General features: G+C 32.2%; 1 protein-coding gene and 1 pseudogene across 1 annotated transcript; both read left to right on the top strand.

Annotated features, from left to right (window-relative positions):
• The first annotated feature begins 447 nt into the window (after nucleotides 1–447).
• Nucleotides 448–3,009, top strand: LOC140830489 (protein THYLAKOID ASSEMBLY 8, chloroplastic-like). The gene is made up of 3 exons (XM_073193827.1): nucleotides 448–913; nucleotides 1,420–1,806; nucleotides 2,586–3,009. Exons 1-3 carry the CDS (start codon nucleotides 611–613, stop codon nucleotides 2,613–2,615), a joined length of 720 nt encoding a protein of 239 aa, XP_073049928.1. The 5' UTR covers nucleotides 448–610; the 3' UTR covers nucleotides 2,616–3,009.
• A 5,999-nt stretch (nucleotides 3,010–9,008) lies between these two features.
• LOC140830488 (U-box domain-containing protein 11-like) lies at nucleotides 9,009–12,323 on the top strand (annotated as a pseudogene).
• The last annotated feature ends 4,804 nt before the right edge of the window (nucleotides 12,324–17,127 follow it).

Below are 17,127 nucleotides of genomic sequence, written 5' to 3'. Positions count from 1 at the left end.
TATGAACTTATAAAAATATTGTTCATTAATATGTTGAATTGACATAAAGAATTGAAATTTTGATTTCAATAAATTGGATAGTTCATTTGCCGTTTTTCACAAATTAAATTTATTTAACCTTTAAATAAGTAAAATTTATTTACATTTTCATAAATAAAAAAAATTTAAAATTTAATAGGTTATACATGTCCAATAATTATTTAAAAGAAATTAATAAAAAAATAAATCACAATTATAAAAGTTTACAAAAGTCTACAAAAATCTTGAAAAAAAGTCTATAAAAGTCTATGAAATATGTTTTACAATTCCATGAGATTCTATAAAAGTCAATCAAAATCCATAACTCCACGAAAGTCCACCTTTTAAAAAAATCATTAAAAACCATTAAAAGTTTAGATTGAATACAACACTGAAGTTTCGATGGATTATCAGGTTTGATTTCCTTTCCTAAGCTTGATATTGTTCTTCAGCCTCCATTAAATTAAAAAAATAAAAGTTGCAATTTCTGCTAATATATGGCTTTGATTAGAAATAGTGTGCGGGTACCGAATCTCCTCAAATTGTATGAAACCCCGGGTTGCTCGAAACAGAGGCTGCTTTTTCTTCTTGAATGATGAGTTTTAAGTTGTCTCAATTGGTTTTCTGCGAAAAGCCCCAAACTTCCACCTTTATTCACGCACGAAACACACCGAGAATCGCCTGTGGTTTGAGAAATGGGCCACGGAAACCCCTGTGGAGGAAACGGGTGATCTCCACTGAGGCCATTCAAGCAGTTCAGTGCCTGAAATTGGCCCAAAACTCTTCTAAATTGGAGCATGTTTTCAGCACAAAAGTCAGCCGGCTTTTGAAGGATGATTTGTTGGATACGTTGGCTGAATTGCGGAGGCAAAATGAATTGGATCTAGCCCTCGAGGTATTGTTCGTCAATTTGAAGTTTTTTCCGCGTCTCTTGAATTCTTGATGGTCTCGTTTCTTGATTTTCACGGTCAAGCTCTGTAGAGATTTGTTGAATTTGCTGCTTGATTTGTCTTATAAAAGCATTAGTATATCCTTGTTAACATATGTGATACTGCCGTTTATGCAAACTTTCTAAGTTATTGCACTGGATTTATGGTGATCCTCAACAGTTGAATAATGCAAAAAGTTTAATTGCTTTATATTAGGATTAGTCAAAGTGTTTCTCCAGGTTTTGGGATTTGATTTAATATTTTGTCGTGATCAATCTTAATATTGTACTCTTAACTGGTGAATCCATAGTTTATTCGATCTGTTTTTGACATTTGAGGTGTGATGTAGTGTTAAATTTTCTTGATTTGCAGATCACATTATTCACTGAGCGTGCACTTGTGTTCTTATGGCCCCTAATGGAGGTTTTTATTTTATTAAATGTGGGTTATCTGAAATTTACTGACGGTTCAGGTCTTTGACTTTGTGAGAAAGGAGGTGTGGTATGCACCGGATTTATCTCTGTTCAACCAAATGATAATGATGTTGGGTAAGAACAAAATGATTGCGATGGCTGAACAGCTCTTTGTGGAGCTGAGGAACGAAGGCTTAGAACCTGACACGAGGACCTTCACTGAGATGATTGGAGCATATTTCAAAGTAGGAATGGTAAACAAAGCAATGAATGCTTATGAGCTGATGAAGGCTTCAGGTTGCGATCCAGATAAGCTAGCCTTGACCATTTTAATAAGGAATCTTGAAAAGGCTGGTGAGGGAACTCTTTCGGCAGAAATAAAGAAAGAATGTGCTAAGTATTTCGATTACCCTGAGAAATTCATTGAAGAGGTTGAAAAGACATATGTAAGCATTGCAATCTCCTCATCAAGCCCAACTTTTGTCGGGTGTTTTTTTTTTTAAATTCGGACCTACTTGATGTTATAATAGATCAAGTTGGCCTTTTGCTTATCGTGAAAGGTTCAACTGTATGTATCGTCATTTGCGTATCTAGTGTGGTGATGTTTAGAAGACATTGTTAAGATAATCATTTCCTTGTGACGAACATTTGATCCAATATGGTGTGGGTTTGTGTTCTTTGTTTTTTAAAAATTGAGGGTACCTACCTAACTGCCTAAGGATTAACCAATCCACGAATGCACCAATCCATGCTCCTTGTGTTAATTGTCCCACATCGGTTGGATAAATAACCTTTGAGTGGCATATATTGGCCTGGACAATCCTCTCCCCTAGAGCTAGCTTTTGGGGTTGAGTTAGGTTCAAGTTCCAATCTTAACATGGTATCAGAGCCCGGGTTTCACCGTTATGTGTTGGACTGCCACCCGTTCTGCCCATAATTGGATCATTTGTAAACTCCACGCTCCAGATGTTCATTCCTGGGCGTGAGAGGGGTGTGTTAATTGTCCGACATCGGTTGGATAAATAACCTTTGAGTGGCATATATTGGCTTGGACAATCCTCCTTTGGGGTTGAGTTAGGTTCAAGTTCCAATCTTAACACCTTGTGTATTGGATACTACTTCTGAATCAACCAGTTTCTAACTACAAATTTAGGCGTATGTAAAGCTGAAACATTTTGGGAATGATTAATGGTTCTGATGCCTTATCTTTCTTCTTTTATTATAGCCAAAGCGAAGGTCAATTATCCTTCTGTGAAGATTTCACAGCTTCCAAGGTTGCATGCTGTACATGGAGCTTTATTCACACAAGCAGGCCACACCAATTGCAGGCTTGATTTACCGCACTTCTTGATGCCATACAGTCTTACCAGCCAAGAAAACATATGCATTGAGAGCGGATTCGATGCTCGTGATATGTACTTCTGTTTGTTGGTTTGCGGCCTTTGCAAGTAAAAAAATGCTGGTGGGTGCGCTCTTCCAAATTCTTGTCCCCATCATCTTTTTCCATCTTTAAACTTTTGACATTGCTAAATATTTGTTTTCTGGTTCTGTATCGATAGTTTGGGCGAAAACGAGATCAAACCATCTAGCATTTGTAATGCCTCGCGATACTGCAGGTTGAATTAATTTGTAGAAACGAGATCAAATCATCTAGATTTTTTTATGCATATAATTTGTTTTTTATTAAAAAATTATTAAATCTATTTTTTTAAAAATATAGTAATGTGATTTTTAAAATTATTAATTCATTTGTGAGTTGTGAAATAGTATTTTTTTTTTGACAGCTGTGAAATAGTATTTTAATATACAAACATTATATATTAATATAATATTTGTACTTAAGTTGTAGATAATAATGCCCGTTTAATATTTTATTAAACCTATTTTATTTTTTATTAAATAACAACCAGCAATCTGAAATCTGTCGATTGTTAATCATCAAATACACAAAATGAAATATTATAGAATAAAATATTTTATAAGTTATAAATTTATATTTTACCATATGTTTGGATATTTTCAAAAATTTGGAAATATCACGCAACACTTTCAATTTATCATAGAAAATTGAAAAAAATTGAGATGATTTTGAAATTTGAAAAGATGGAACTGGTCTGACTGAAGTTAATATTAAAAATAAGGGCCAGACGGTAGTTTCAGTGGTCGTCGTTAGGGATGGTAATTTTCTCCACGAGTTTGGGATTCTGTGGAGAAAACCCGAAATGGAGACGGATATTTCCGATTTTTTCGGGTTCGGGGATTTTTTAAAATCTCCGAAATATTTCGGGACAGATATGAGATTAATGTATCCATTCTCGAACCCGTCTGGGAAAGTAATATCAATACTCTTCGCTCACAGTCAACATCAGCAGCGTGATCTCATCTAACCTAAAGTTTGGTCTAAAGTTTTCGGTTAAATTTTGAACAAAAATTCCTGTAATATAGTTTTATATCTTAATTTTATGAGATAAATATTTTTTTTGGATATTTATGAAAATATATTATTTTTTAAATTAAAAATATTTTTTTTATTGTAAATAGAATCGAACTCGATTGATATCATGACTATATCCGGATGGATTAGAAATGAAATTTGAATAAGTTTCACGTAAAATCACAACAATTTAAAGACAATTAATTATTTAATATATTTAATCATAGAAGTATATTGGAGTGTTGGGTACTTTTGAGATGTTTTAAGTTGGTCCGGCCCATATTGATAAACTGGCTGGGCTATTTTGATTAGGCCCAATTATAAAATAATATATTGGAAGCCCAACTACGATGACTTTGTTTGGTTTGGCCCGCTTGGGTATTCCCCAATATATATCTCAACAATGGAATTTTATTTCATTGGGGTCCGTTTGAGAGGATTTTGTTTCTTATTTCTTTCTTTTAGTTAATTGAAAATACAATAACTCTTATCATACGGTTTTACAGATTAATTTTGTCAAACGAATATTTTATTTGAGTCATCCATTAAAAAATATTAATTTTTTGTAATGTGGATATGGTTGACCCATTTCACTGATAAAGATATGTGAGACTGTAATTCATTTTTTTGAGAACAAAATAAAGAAGTACTTAATTGGAAGTTAAAAAGTATTCTTGATGAAAAGCAGAAACATACATGTTTATGGAAATAATGGACTAAAAAATAGTTCGAATATTAATGAATCATATCTTATTTTATATATGTATGCTAATTTTAACATCGATAAAAAATATAAGATCTTTAGTAACCAAAAAGATGAGAGCTATAATCATTTATTTTAAATTAGAAATTTATAAAAAAAATGTTGATGATTATAGATCATTAAAACAAGAAAAATAAATGTAAGATAAATCAATTATGTGAAAATGTTCAACCTTAAATGCGATGCCATATTTATAAGTATTATTTTTCCTCTATTTTATTTTCCTATTTACACATTCATCATATCATTTAAACTCAATTTTCATCAATTTAATACAATTAAATATATATAATTATATAACCCAAAGCATAATATTTTTATTTTTTTGATATTTTTCACACTATAAAACAACGTCGCTATTAATCATATCCAAACGATAGAAGGAGTTGCTAGACTGTATGAAGTTTGGACGATTCTTTTTTTAAAAAATAGAATTTTTTTAGGGTTTATAGCGGTTTTGAATTATGGGTATTAATTGAGGGAATAATGTACGTAAAATATGTTTCCACTGAGTTTTTCAACTAATTAGAACACAAAGGCAAAAACTTATGTGAGACAATCTCGTAGATCGTATTTGTGAGACGGATCTCTTATTTGAGCCATCCATGAAAAAATATTACTTTTTATTGTGAATATCAGTAGGGTTGACTCGTGTCACAGATTAATATCCGCGAGACGATCTCACATAAGATCCACTCTTATTCAAATAAAAAAGATTTAGAAAGTCGATTTGCCTTTGTCCCTTTCAAGAAAAGTCGTGGTAGAAGCTCACTCCATGACTAGGTCAAGCGACTATTTCTCCTCAATCAACGGCCGTTCAAGGACTTTGATTACTTGACTATATACAAAATACCATTTATTAGGTAAATATTGACCTATAGGAAACAGAACGAGAACGAATTTTCGATCCGACTCATGAAATGAATTATTTTTATGTACATAGTATTATTTCTTACCGTAAAATTATTATTTTTAATTGGTTATGTTTTGAATAAATATTGTGTAATATATGATGACTTAAGTTAAATATATAGTTTCAGGATATCGATCCGTAAAACCGTTACATAAAAACATATTTAAAAGATATAGTATAATACCACGATCTAGTTCCTTTCTTGTTCAGATCAATGATCTTTTTACTTTTATGTTGGTGATCTTCTAAAATTGTGTTGTGTCAAATAGTTTCCAAAAACAATAATAAATTGGAAACTCTTATCCAAATCGAAAAAATAATAATATAATAATCACAAAAGATCATCTCACATAATAATTTTGTGAAACGAATTTCTGACCTGACACAACTCATGAAAAAACACCATTTTTATGTCGAATATATTATTTTCATGATAATTATAGATCAAATCAACTGATCTCACAGATAAAAATCTACACGACCGTCTTAGTCGTAATCTATAATAATAATGATGATCTTTTTACCTTCTCCCCACATTAAAAATTTTGGACACATATAAGTTGGTCACATGGTCTTCAATTATTAGAAATTCCAAAAAGATTCATTGAAATTAGTTGTGTAGAAAAGAGCTGGCACCTCAACCTGCAACACAAATTCAATGAACATTTTTATGTGACAAATTAATAATAATTGATCATCCACAGCTCATCGTATTTATTTTTTTAAACGAAAGTCGATTTAATTGAATGGTTAATAATCACCACCACCAATATTCGACTAAATTCAAACGAGGATCTCAATCAATATATTATTTATTATATATAGAGTAGGTCTCTTGTAAGACAGTCTCGCGAATATTTTATCTATGAGACAGGTCAACTCTACTGATATTTACAATAAAAAGTAATATTTTTCATTGATGATCCGAATAAGATATTTGTCTCACAAAGTATGACTCGTGAAACCGTCTCACACAAATTTTTGCCTTATATATATTTTAGAAAAAATTGTTTGAATACAAATTTTAAAACAAATAAATTTACATAAATATAGACAGTATTGAATATTGACAAATGCTTCATGCCTGGTTGGAAAATATGTTTTACTTACCAAAACTGATTCCAAATTGGATTATATAAATTTGGAGTAGGTTTTTTGTGAGACGGTCTCACGAATTTTTATCTGCGAGACGGGCCAACTATACCGACATTCACAATAAAAAGTAATATTTTTAACATAAAAATTAATACTTTTTCATGGATGACCGAAATAAATGTTATGTCTCACAAATACGACTCGTGAGACCGTCTCACACAAGTTTTTGCCATAAATATGTATACGAATATATAATCAATGATAAAATATTACGAATATATTACTAACATTTATCGAATTTAACCGAATGAAATGTAATATATAATTAATATACAATCAAAACAGTGTAATCCTTGTCGTCATTGTGGACATGTAGTAGCATAAACCTCGAATACTCGTTAAAACAAATATATAGTAACATAAATCTCTCTCGATAAAAAAAAAAAAAATTATGAGTTTGAATTCACGTTAAAAAAACAATATTATATTTGGTAACGGGAAATGGATGGACATGTGAAAAATATGTAGGAAATGTCAAGGAAGGCCAGTGGCTACATTTAATTTTTTGATTTTTTTTAAAAATAAATTGTTGAAATAATTTTTTTATAAGTGAAAAGGTATATGCTTATTTGAGAGATGAAATTTATTTTGGTTGGAAATAGAAACAAATATTCCTTGGAACACATTGCCAAACATATATATGTTTTTTTATCGTGTAAATTGTATTTTCATCCAAAAACTTACATATTTATAATTTTAAAACAATTTTCTCTAGATTTAATTATAAATGTTCAAGTATGTTAAAACTTAGGAAGGATTCTATTCCCCGTAATACTTGGGAATTTTATACTATGAAAATTACTTTTTTTAATCTCATTATTTAATACACCAAGAAGTGTTAAAAAAAACTAATCATATTCTTCATTTGTCCATGGACACGTTTTGGTATTTTTATCATTTCCACTATTGACTTTGCGGTTCCATCGTATCAAATAATATATATATAGTAAGTCTCTTATGATACGGTCTAACGAATATTTATCTGTGAGACGAGTTAAACATACCGATATTCACAATAAAAAGTAATACTCTTAGTGTAAAAAGCAATATTTTTTCATGGATGACCCAAATAAGAGATACGTCTTACAAAATACGACCTGTGAGATCGTCTCAGACAAGTTTTTATCATATATATATATATATATATATATATTATTTAAAAAAGAAAAAAAATAGTTAATTAATTATTAATTGCAAATATAGAAATAGAAATATGGTATGTGACAGCGAAGGGTATCCCAAGCAACCAATGCAAAGCATTCACAATATTCTCTACCCAACTGTTTCCTTTTATTCGTTTTTCAACTCTCTCCACTGTCATAAATCATAATGCTCTTTTAAGTTCAGAGTTGATTTATATGGTTCCACGACTTTATATATATATAGATCAACTCGATTTATATCTGTCATAAAAAAAAATATTTTGACATAAAAAAATAATAATTTTTCATGAGTTGAGCTAGGTCGAAGATCTATATTACAAAATTGACAATAAAAACATTCTCACATTAGTGTTTGTGTTATGCATATTTGTGAATTTCGTCATCCAATACATTGCAATATTACCATAGAGCATAATGATTTATATATAGTCAAACTAAACAATATAATCAATTATTTTTCTCAGTAATTTCTTTTCGGACATGTCGAATGAGTAATTGAGGATGATATCGTTAATGGCAGTATAGAACGTACATTTTTTTAAACGCATTTCCTTGGTTTATTTACTAGCAAGTTGTCATCCCCAATTTGGCCTAGTGAAATCTATTTGTGTTTGATTCTAGGGCGTACATGAAAATTCTTCCTAACGTATAGCACTTCGATACGAGCAATTTCGTCTTGCGGAGAAAGAATCTTCTTTACCTCGACTTGCTCTTATTGTTGTTGCTTTTTGTTCGTGATTCAAGTTGCTACGATTTACTCGTGTTTCAAGACATACAACATATCCAGGATAATATCCATCTAACAATATGTATGTATTGAAAAAATGGATATTAGCCTATTACTTGTAATTCATATGCATAAATAAATGTGCTAAATTTGAGATGAGATTTTGAGTCAGAGACCCAACTTCTTTCAATGTATTTGGGGAAAAAGCATAATAGATTAAGACTTGTATTTCATATGATATTAATGTTCAAATTTGAGACGAGATATCGAATTTATTACTTAATTGTAAGTTATAACCAATATTTTCATTATCGAATCGATTTTCTATTATTATTATTATTATTATTATTGTTATTGTTATTATTATTAATAATAGTAAAAATATATAAACAATATTTGCACATATTATTTAATATAATGTTCAAAATATATTTCCAAAAAAGAAAGAAAAAAAGAAGAAGATGCCAACTAATGCTTAACCCGAAACTCCTCATTTAATCCCACAACTGGTTGTCCCCAATTTACCATGATGTTGGCTTCAGTCTTCTTGTAGCAAACACCCCACCACTATTTTCTCCTCTCAGAATGGCCGACGGGGACACCGCGGCGGCAGATGGCGGACCCACAACCACGCCCCTCCGCCTAGTGCGGGACATCGTTCGGATCTCAGCTGCTGGTTTCTCCGGGTTTTTTAAGAAAGACTGCACTGACCTGGCTCGAAGAGTCTCACTGTTGGCCCATTTTCTTGAAGAAATCGGGGATTCCAGCAAGAAAGTTGAAGAAAATGCTGAATTGGGCTTCTCTGATCTAACCGTAGCCCTTCAGGCTGCGAGAAATCTCGTTTCTGCTGCTAACAACTTCGACAATTCCAAGATTTCTTCGGTAATTTTTACGAGTTAATGGTGTATATTTTGGCCCTTTCTTCTTAGGGTTATTGTTTCTTTAGTTAATGCGATGAATCGATGTGGATTTTTTCATGTTTCGCGAGTTTGATTGATTTGAATTTGCTGAGTTGTTTTCTTGTTGGCTTTTATCACATATATTGGTTGGCTATGTGATGAAGGTCGTTGATTAATTGCTATGTGGAGTGAAATTTTTTCAAGATTTTGTGTACTTCTATCAAAGATGCGAGTTTTGCTTCGAAAGTGCATTAAGTCACGATGAGGTTAGATATGGATCCACCCCATTGACAAGGGCTCATTCTATGATCTGATCTGAACTTTTGAAACTTTTCACTGTTTAATCAGAACATACAGTGTGGCAGTTAGAGGGGATACTGGACCTTTTGATTTCCCACAAATAATTTGTTTGCAAAAATTAGCCAATTGAATATAAAATTGCATTTTTTTCTTCTTATTTGATTTGAGTCGTTTTTGGGTATATGTTGTATGAATTGATCTCTCTCTTTTTTTAAAAAAAATAAATAAATAAACTGGTGTGTCTCAATAAGTAGATCAAAAGACAATCAATCATTTCCATTATTATCATTTGTATATGCTCATCTTTTTTGGCTATACAATTTTTTGTTTGATTAATGATTAATATCTCATAGTTTTGAGTGTGAGCTGATGGTTCTTGTATTTATAAAACGTTGATGCTTGTCCTGAAATTTATTATGCTTTGGTTCAAGGATGGAGCAATGAAGAAAATCTCCTTTCAATTTCAATGTGTGACATGGACATTAGAGAAAGGGCTGGCTAACTTACCATATGGTGCTTTTGATATATCTGAAGAAGTATACGAACAGGTTGGTTTTGACTTTCGAGCGGATTTATGTGGTATTTGAATTGTTCGCGAATTTGACTTAATCTACTTGCCAGGTTGAATTAGTCAAGGCACAGTTGAGACGAGCCACAGAAAGATACGGTGGACCTTCTTAACTCAAACTTATTATGCAGAGCCTTGTCTCATCCGTTGGACAAGGATATTGATCCTTTCCAGTCAGGTAACAGGCCTGCCAGAAGTCTACATATAGAAAATATCGGCATTATAAATCATGAAGTTGACCTGAACACGGAAGATCAAGTCGAAGGCAACTTGGAAGGCCACGATTTGGACGACGACGTTTACAACGAAGAAAGTTTGAGGATCTCATTGACATCATCAGAGGTTAATATCTTGAAGGATTCGGATAGTAGGACTGCCAAAAGGTCAACCTGCAAAAGTATAGAGGAGAACAAGAAACCAGATTCGCAGGATGATTCCTGAAGATTTCCTTTGCCCCATATCCCTCGAACTTATGAGGGATCCAGTAATTGTTGCAACCGGGCAGGTGAGATTCACATTTCTCTATGACACTATCAGTACATTTGGTCTTTCTTACTGAGCAACTGAAAGAAAAACAAGAAGACATACCGTGGTATAGGGTGAGAATTCTAATGTGTAATGCTTTTAATCTAGTTACGTTTTGTCTTTGCAGACCTATGAGAGATCTTACATACAGAGATGGATTGATTGTGGCAACACCACGTGCCCGAAAACACAGCAGAAGCTCCAGCATCACACTCTAACTCCCAATTACGTTTTGAGAAGTCTTATATCCCAGTGGTGCTTGAAACATAATATAGAGCAGCCAACAGGACTAATAAATGGGAAAATAAGAAAGGGTGACGGATCTCTTCGTGATGTTGCTCGTGACTTTGCGGCAGTCGAAGCACTTGTTCGTAAGCTCTCTAGCAGATCGATAGAGGAACGTAGAGCTGCGGTAGCTGAAATCCGATCACTATCTAAAAGAAGTACGGACAACAGAATCTTGCTCGCAGAAGCCGGGGCAATTCCCATTCTTGTTAGTATGTTGACATCCTGAGGATAGTGAAATTCAAGAAAATGCGGTTACTTCTGTGCTCAACCTTTCCATATTTGACAATAATAAAGGACTCATCATGCTTGCCAATGCGATTCCTTCTATTGTTCTAGTTCTCAGAGCTGGGAGTATGGAAGCAAAAGAGAATGCGGCAGCAACCCTTTTCAGCTTGTCGCTTGCTGATGAAAACAAAATTATAATTGGTGCATCGGGGGCAATACAAGCTCTGGTGGATTTGCTTCAGAATGGAAGCTCAAGAGGGAAGAAAGATGCTGCAACGGCATTATTCAATCTCTGTATCTATCAAGGAAACAAGGGAAGGGCTGTAAGAGCTGGGATTATCACTGCGCTGTTAAAAATGCTCACAGATTCAAGCAATTTAATGGTTGATGAATCTTTAACAATTCTTTCAGTTCTAGCCAACCATCATGAGGCAAAAGTGGCCATCGTTAAAGCTAGCACCATACCCATCTTAATCGATCTTTTACGGACAGGTTTACCTCGTAATAAGGAAAATGCAGCTGCCATTTTACTTTCCTTGTGCAAAAGAGACAATGAAAATCTCGGTTGTTTAAGCAGACTTGGCGCTGTAATACCACTCACGGAGCTTGCCAAAAATGGCACTGAAAGGGCTAAAAGGAAGGCCATGTCATTGTTGGAGCACCTTCGCAAATCACAACAGCTTTGACAGGTTCATTATCCCTACAGGACTCACTATTTGTTTGTTCCTTGGATGATCATCTGACATTTAATTTTACACGAGTTTTAGGGTGTGAAAAGATGACTATTGAGAACTGAGAAATCAAGAGATTCTCATGTCAGCATATATTTTACCTTACTCTCGAGTGTGGCAAGAATTTGTTTGACTATTTTGTTTTGTAATTGTTTCATGGCTAAAAAGATTGATCATGCCGTTGATACTCTGTCAGATAACGGAGAATCAGGGATCTAAGGAGCTACAATGGTTTGAACATTTGATGTAATAAAATTTGATTCGTTTGTTTACTGCAAACTGTTCGATGTTTAAGTCTTTATATAAGCATGCATCATGGTTCTGATCACTAGACATTCGGGATCCTGCACGAGCTCGGCTGACTCAAGTCGGGTGGGTGACTTGGTGAGGAGGTGTTGAGCCATTTTTGGTTGGAAAAACTTGGAAAATGTAGTATTTCAATTTTTTTCTGAGACATGGTTATGAACACATAATTTCAAATTATTGGTTTCTTCCAAATCTTTACTTCTATTAATTTTTGGCCTCTGCTTATTGGTTATTGATCATATATTTTCATCCTTTTCAGTCTCGATGTTATGTTTTGTCAATAATCAGTGATTCATCAACCTTTTTTCTTATTTTCTGCAGGAATATGTTAAATCTTCTATTTTCCATAATTGCCTTCAAAACGTACTGCACGCTTAATGTCACTATTTCATTCTATTCTGTATTCACCCCAAAAAAAAAAAAAGTTTTTAAACCCCAAATCACTATCTAATTCATAATAGCCTACAAGGTGATTGTTTTCCCCTGGTATATATTAGCGTTGGTCTTTGTGAGACGGTCTTTATAATGTATCAATTGAGATATTCTCCGCTATCTATAACCTATCAACTGAAATTAAATACAATTGACATTGGGCTGAGTTGAAGATCTGTTTTACAAGATTGAATTATAAAACAATCTCGTAAAAATGTATATATTATAGGTAACAATGTTTCTTGGGTTGGCTTTTGAAAGTATGTCAAATTCGATGCAAATAATTAATGAAATAAATTTCTACATAGTATGCACCCGATGGAGAGAGGGATCATGTCCTCTTAGCAGTGGAATGTGGTATATTAATATTTCTTGGGTTGGGCTGTCAAAAGTTGATACTTTAACCCAATTGTGATGAAAATAGCCCATCAAGAAATAGGTTTACAAGAGACTGCCCCAACATTCATATAGGAAGTATTGGATTAGGATACAACTCATCCCTTTGGGTGGGTGGGTGATATTAGAATTTTTGAAAAAAAATATGCATAAAATTTCAAAATTTTCCCATCTGAAAAGGAAGGGATTACCTGCCGTTTCTTCCGGGTGAGCTCCATTTTCTTGGTTAGTGTAGGTCAACATGCCATGTACTATCATGTGAGTCATCTCTAGTTTTGATTTTAGAAAAATCAATTTTGTTGTCATCTGTTTGAAATTCTTTTTAAGTGCTTCAAGTTTGGGTTAACAAACGATGAAGTTATTCTTGATTTAAAGTAATTAGTCGAGTAACATTATATTGAAGTTCAGAAATAACTCGACTCGATACAACAAAAAATTTAAGTCAAAACTGATAACAAAGTGTGAAAACAGATTAAGGATGTTTGTATCAGAACTGATTGTATAAAACGGATAACTAAACACACATTGTTTTTTTTCTTGAAAGTTTGATGACAAATATCTCTACATCTCTCATTCCTCCATTTCCAGAAAGTTCCATTAGAAACTTTGGTCTGTATAAGTCTATTATACAAACTCACTTCAACTGAAATCACACTCTCAGTTATAACTGCTGACATATTCGATCACTCGGAACAATAATCCCTAATTGGTCCACTACGGATCAAGCCAGACGACAAACACGATGATCCACTATCGATTAACCAGACGACAAACTTGTTGATCCCCTCTTAAGATATACAATTGTTCTCAACTTTCTGAGTCGAACCGGTGTGAAAGTTGAGAATGAGTGCAAGCACATGATTTAAACGCTGAAATACTGAGCAATCTTACCAATTTACCATACTGAATAGCTTAATTTAAGTTTATGATACCAAACAGTATTTACATGAAGTTTAACTATCATTGATCGAGATAGTCAGCTTTAATAATCACAACTCATTGTTCTTCTTAAATTATGTTGCCAATACAATTACCATTTTATCGTCATCAAACGAAATAGGAACGTGATTTAAACCCTCGACATTGCGTAAAACCCTTCACCCTACCTCATGTATCAAAAGAAACACAAACACTTATGGGAGGCGGTCTTATAAATCAATTTTATGAAAAATATCTTTTATTTAGATCACTAATGAAAAAATATTACTTTTTATTGTAAATATGAACATGAATCACCTGTCTTGAAATACATTTTCTAGGTTCGACCAATTATCATCAAAGGAAATATATTACTGTTATATGATAACTTAAACAAATTTTCAGGAATATGAACTTTTTATCTCTTATTCCAAGATTCGCACTAATGTCTCTTAATCGGTAGTCATTTATCATATCAAATATACTTCTATATTAAATGAAAATACTTTTAACTCTTTGATATATATATATATATATATATATATATATATATATATATATATATATATATATATATATTTCCTTTGTCACGTGCAAACTTCACGAATGAAAATAATTAAAAATAAGGAGAAACTAAATTCACTCTCGAACGAATTAACAAAATGTGTATAACAAACATAAACGGGGGACCATGCTGGTTGTCTTATCAACTTAATACATGTGAGGTCCAGTTCAATTATTATATTTTGACTTTTTTTTAATTTAATTTTTGTGTCCATATAAAATTCTATATATATATATATATACATATTTGTGCGTAGCCGACAAAATAAAATGTTATTTTCAGCTTTTCTTCTAAATGAAAATCATACTCTCATGATCAAATTTATCATTTAAAAGAGAGCTAAAAGTCAAATGATGCAAACATGTAATTCACCTCCCAAATGATCGCAGTGATAAAGGAGATAGGGGTGCAGGATCAAACCTCCTGCTGTTGTTGGGCAGATGGTTCAATATTGAAATAATTTTAGAGATTTTTCATGACATTGTCCGATCGCGGTAAAGAGACTGGAATGATAAAATAATTTTTTTTTAAAAAAGTTAAATAATTAAATTTTTATCAGAATATACCTTTCTCAATAGTTACATGTAAAAAATAGAAAATTACTTTAATTTGACACTTAATAAAACGTATTATTATATTATGGATATTATTGTAATCTTCCCAAACGAAGATACCAACCACGGAATGCAAAGTCGTATTTAATTTCTTGCCAACACCTATCTCTTACCTAACTACGAACAATATATCCATCGATCCACGGGTGCTTACAGGAGATTTGCACAAGTTACAATTGCAATATTTTATCAATAATTTGAAAAAAATATTACAATGTGTTTTTGACGATTTTTTTTTCTATCTCGACAAAATATGATTGTCGTTGTGACCCCTACGCATAATAAAGGCATTCATCTATTTTATAATTTTGGGATATATTTTCTGTAATACGAGTCAATTCGATTCATAATTTGAGTGAAAAATAATTATTTTTTTACGAGTTCAGTCGGATAAGAGAAATTAAACTTTGAACTATAAAATTCTCGTAGTGTTTTTATGTTAGAGTAAATTAAAAATTGAATTATGATAAATGGTCTCAGTTTGTGTACGTTTTTTTTTTTAGTGGTTATATGACGGAGTAAATGTTAAAAGAATAGTGATGACTTAATTATGATTAAAAAATAATAGAGTATAGGCAAGTCACCCCTATCACTCTTGTAATAAAACTGCTGGGCAGTTTGGTTGTATCAATTTCTGACCAAAATACCAATTGTAATTATTATTGTTGATATTATTATGTTTAGGAGAGCTTGTCAACCATTAACTCAAATACAAAAATTAAATCGAATAAATATATTTTTTGAATTTTAGATGGAAAAGTAATTAAAAAAAATGCATTCCTTCATTTACTACATGGATTTTTATGAGTTTTTTTTTGTACTTATCACATTATTTTTATTTCAGAATCCATTATAATGAATATAAATTGAATTATAATAATAAATTTCTGTCATGAGATTATTTTCAAGCATACCATGAAGACGAGGATTGTTAAAAAAAATATAAAAATTGCTGCTTTACATCACTATAGGATAAAGAAATTGAAAATAAACACTTTCTTCTACTCAAAACACCCATAAGCTAAAACGTAAGTAATCATCCCTTTTGAATATGGGCATGGAGCAAGTAACCATTTTATTTAATTAATTATTATTATCGCGTTTGAATCGAAGTTTGTTGCAATCGGATTTCGAACTTGAAATTTTATCTTGAATTTGAGACTTTATTGGCTGTTGTGTGACCAGCTATAAGCAGGCAATTTTGAGTCTAGTTGTAAATGCGCTGTAGATACAATTTTGAGCAAAGATGGCGTGAGGACGCTAGCAAATATATTAGAGAATGATGGGTATTTTTTTTGACAAAAACTCTTGTGAGACGGTCTCACTGGTTCATATTTGTGAGACTGATCTCTTATTTGAGTCATACATGAAAAAATATAACTTTTTATGCTAAGAGTATTATTTTTTATTGTGAATATGAGTAGGGTTGACCCGTCTCACAGATTAAGATCCGTGAGACGGTCTCACATGAGACCCACTCTTTTTTTTTCCCCTATAAAATTTTTCAACGCTAAAGCGAGAGAAAAGGGTTACAAATATAAGTAAATTGTAAGGCAATATGTGCACAAGGAGGTTTCTGTTTAGGACAAGAGTCGAAAACTTACTGTTTTTGGGATGACAAAATCTTATGTGAAACGATCTAATATGTCGTATTTTGTGAGACTGATATCTTATTTGGTTCATCTATGAAAAAATATTACTTTTTATGTTAAGAGTATTACTTTTTATTATGAATATTGTTAGAGTTGGTCCGTCTCACAGATAAAGATTCGTGTGACCGTCTCACAAGATACCTACTCTTTTGATATATTGTATTGATCTCCAAAAACAGTCTTATTTACCCGA

The sequence above is a fragment of the Primulina eburnea genome, chromosome 4 (assembly GCF_022965805.1).
Source record: "Primulina eburnea isolate SZY01 chromosome 4, ASM2296580v1, whole genome shotgun sequence".
Taxonomy (NCBI): domain Eukaryota; kingdom Viridiplantae; phylum Streptophyta; class Magnoliopsida; order Lamiales; family Gesneriaceae; genus Primulina; species Primulina eburnea.
Note: the sequence above shows the minus strand (reverse complement) of the source record. Positions and strands in the feature narration are given on the sequence as shown.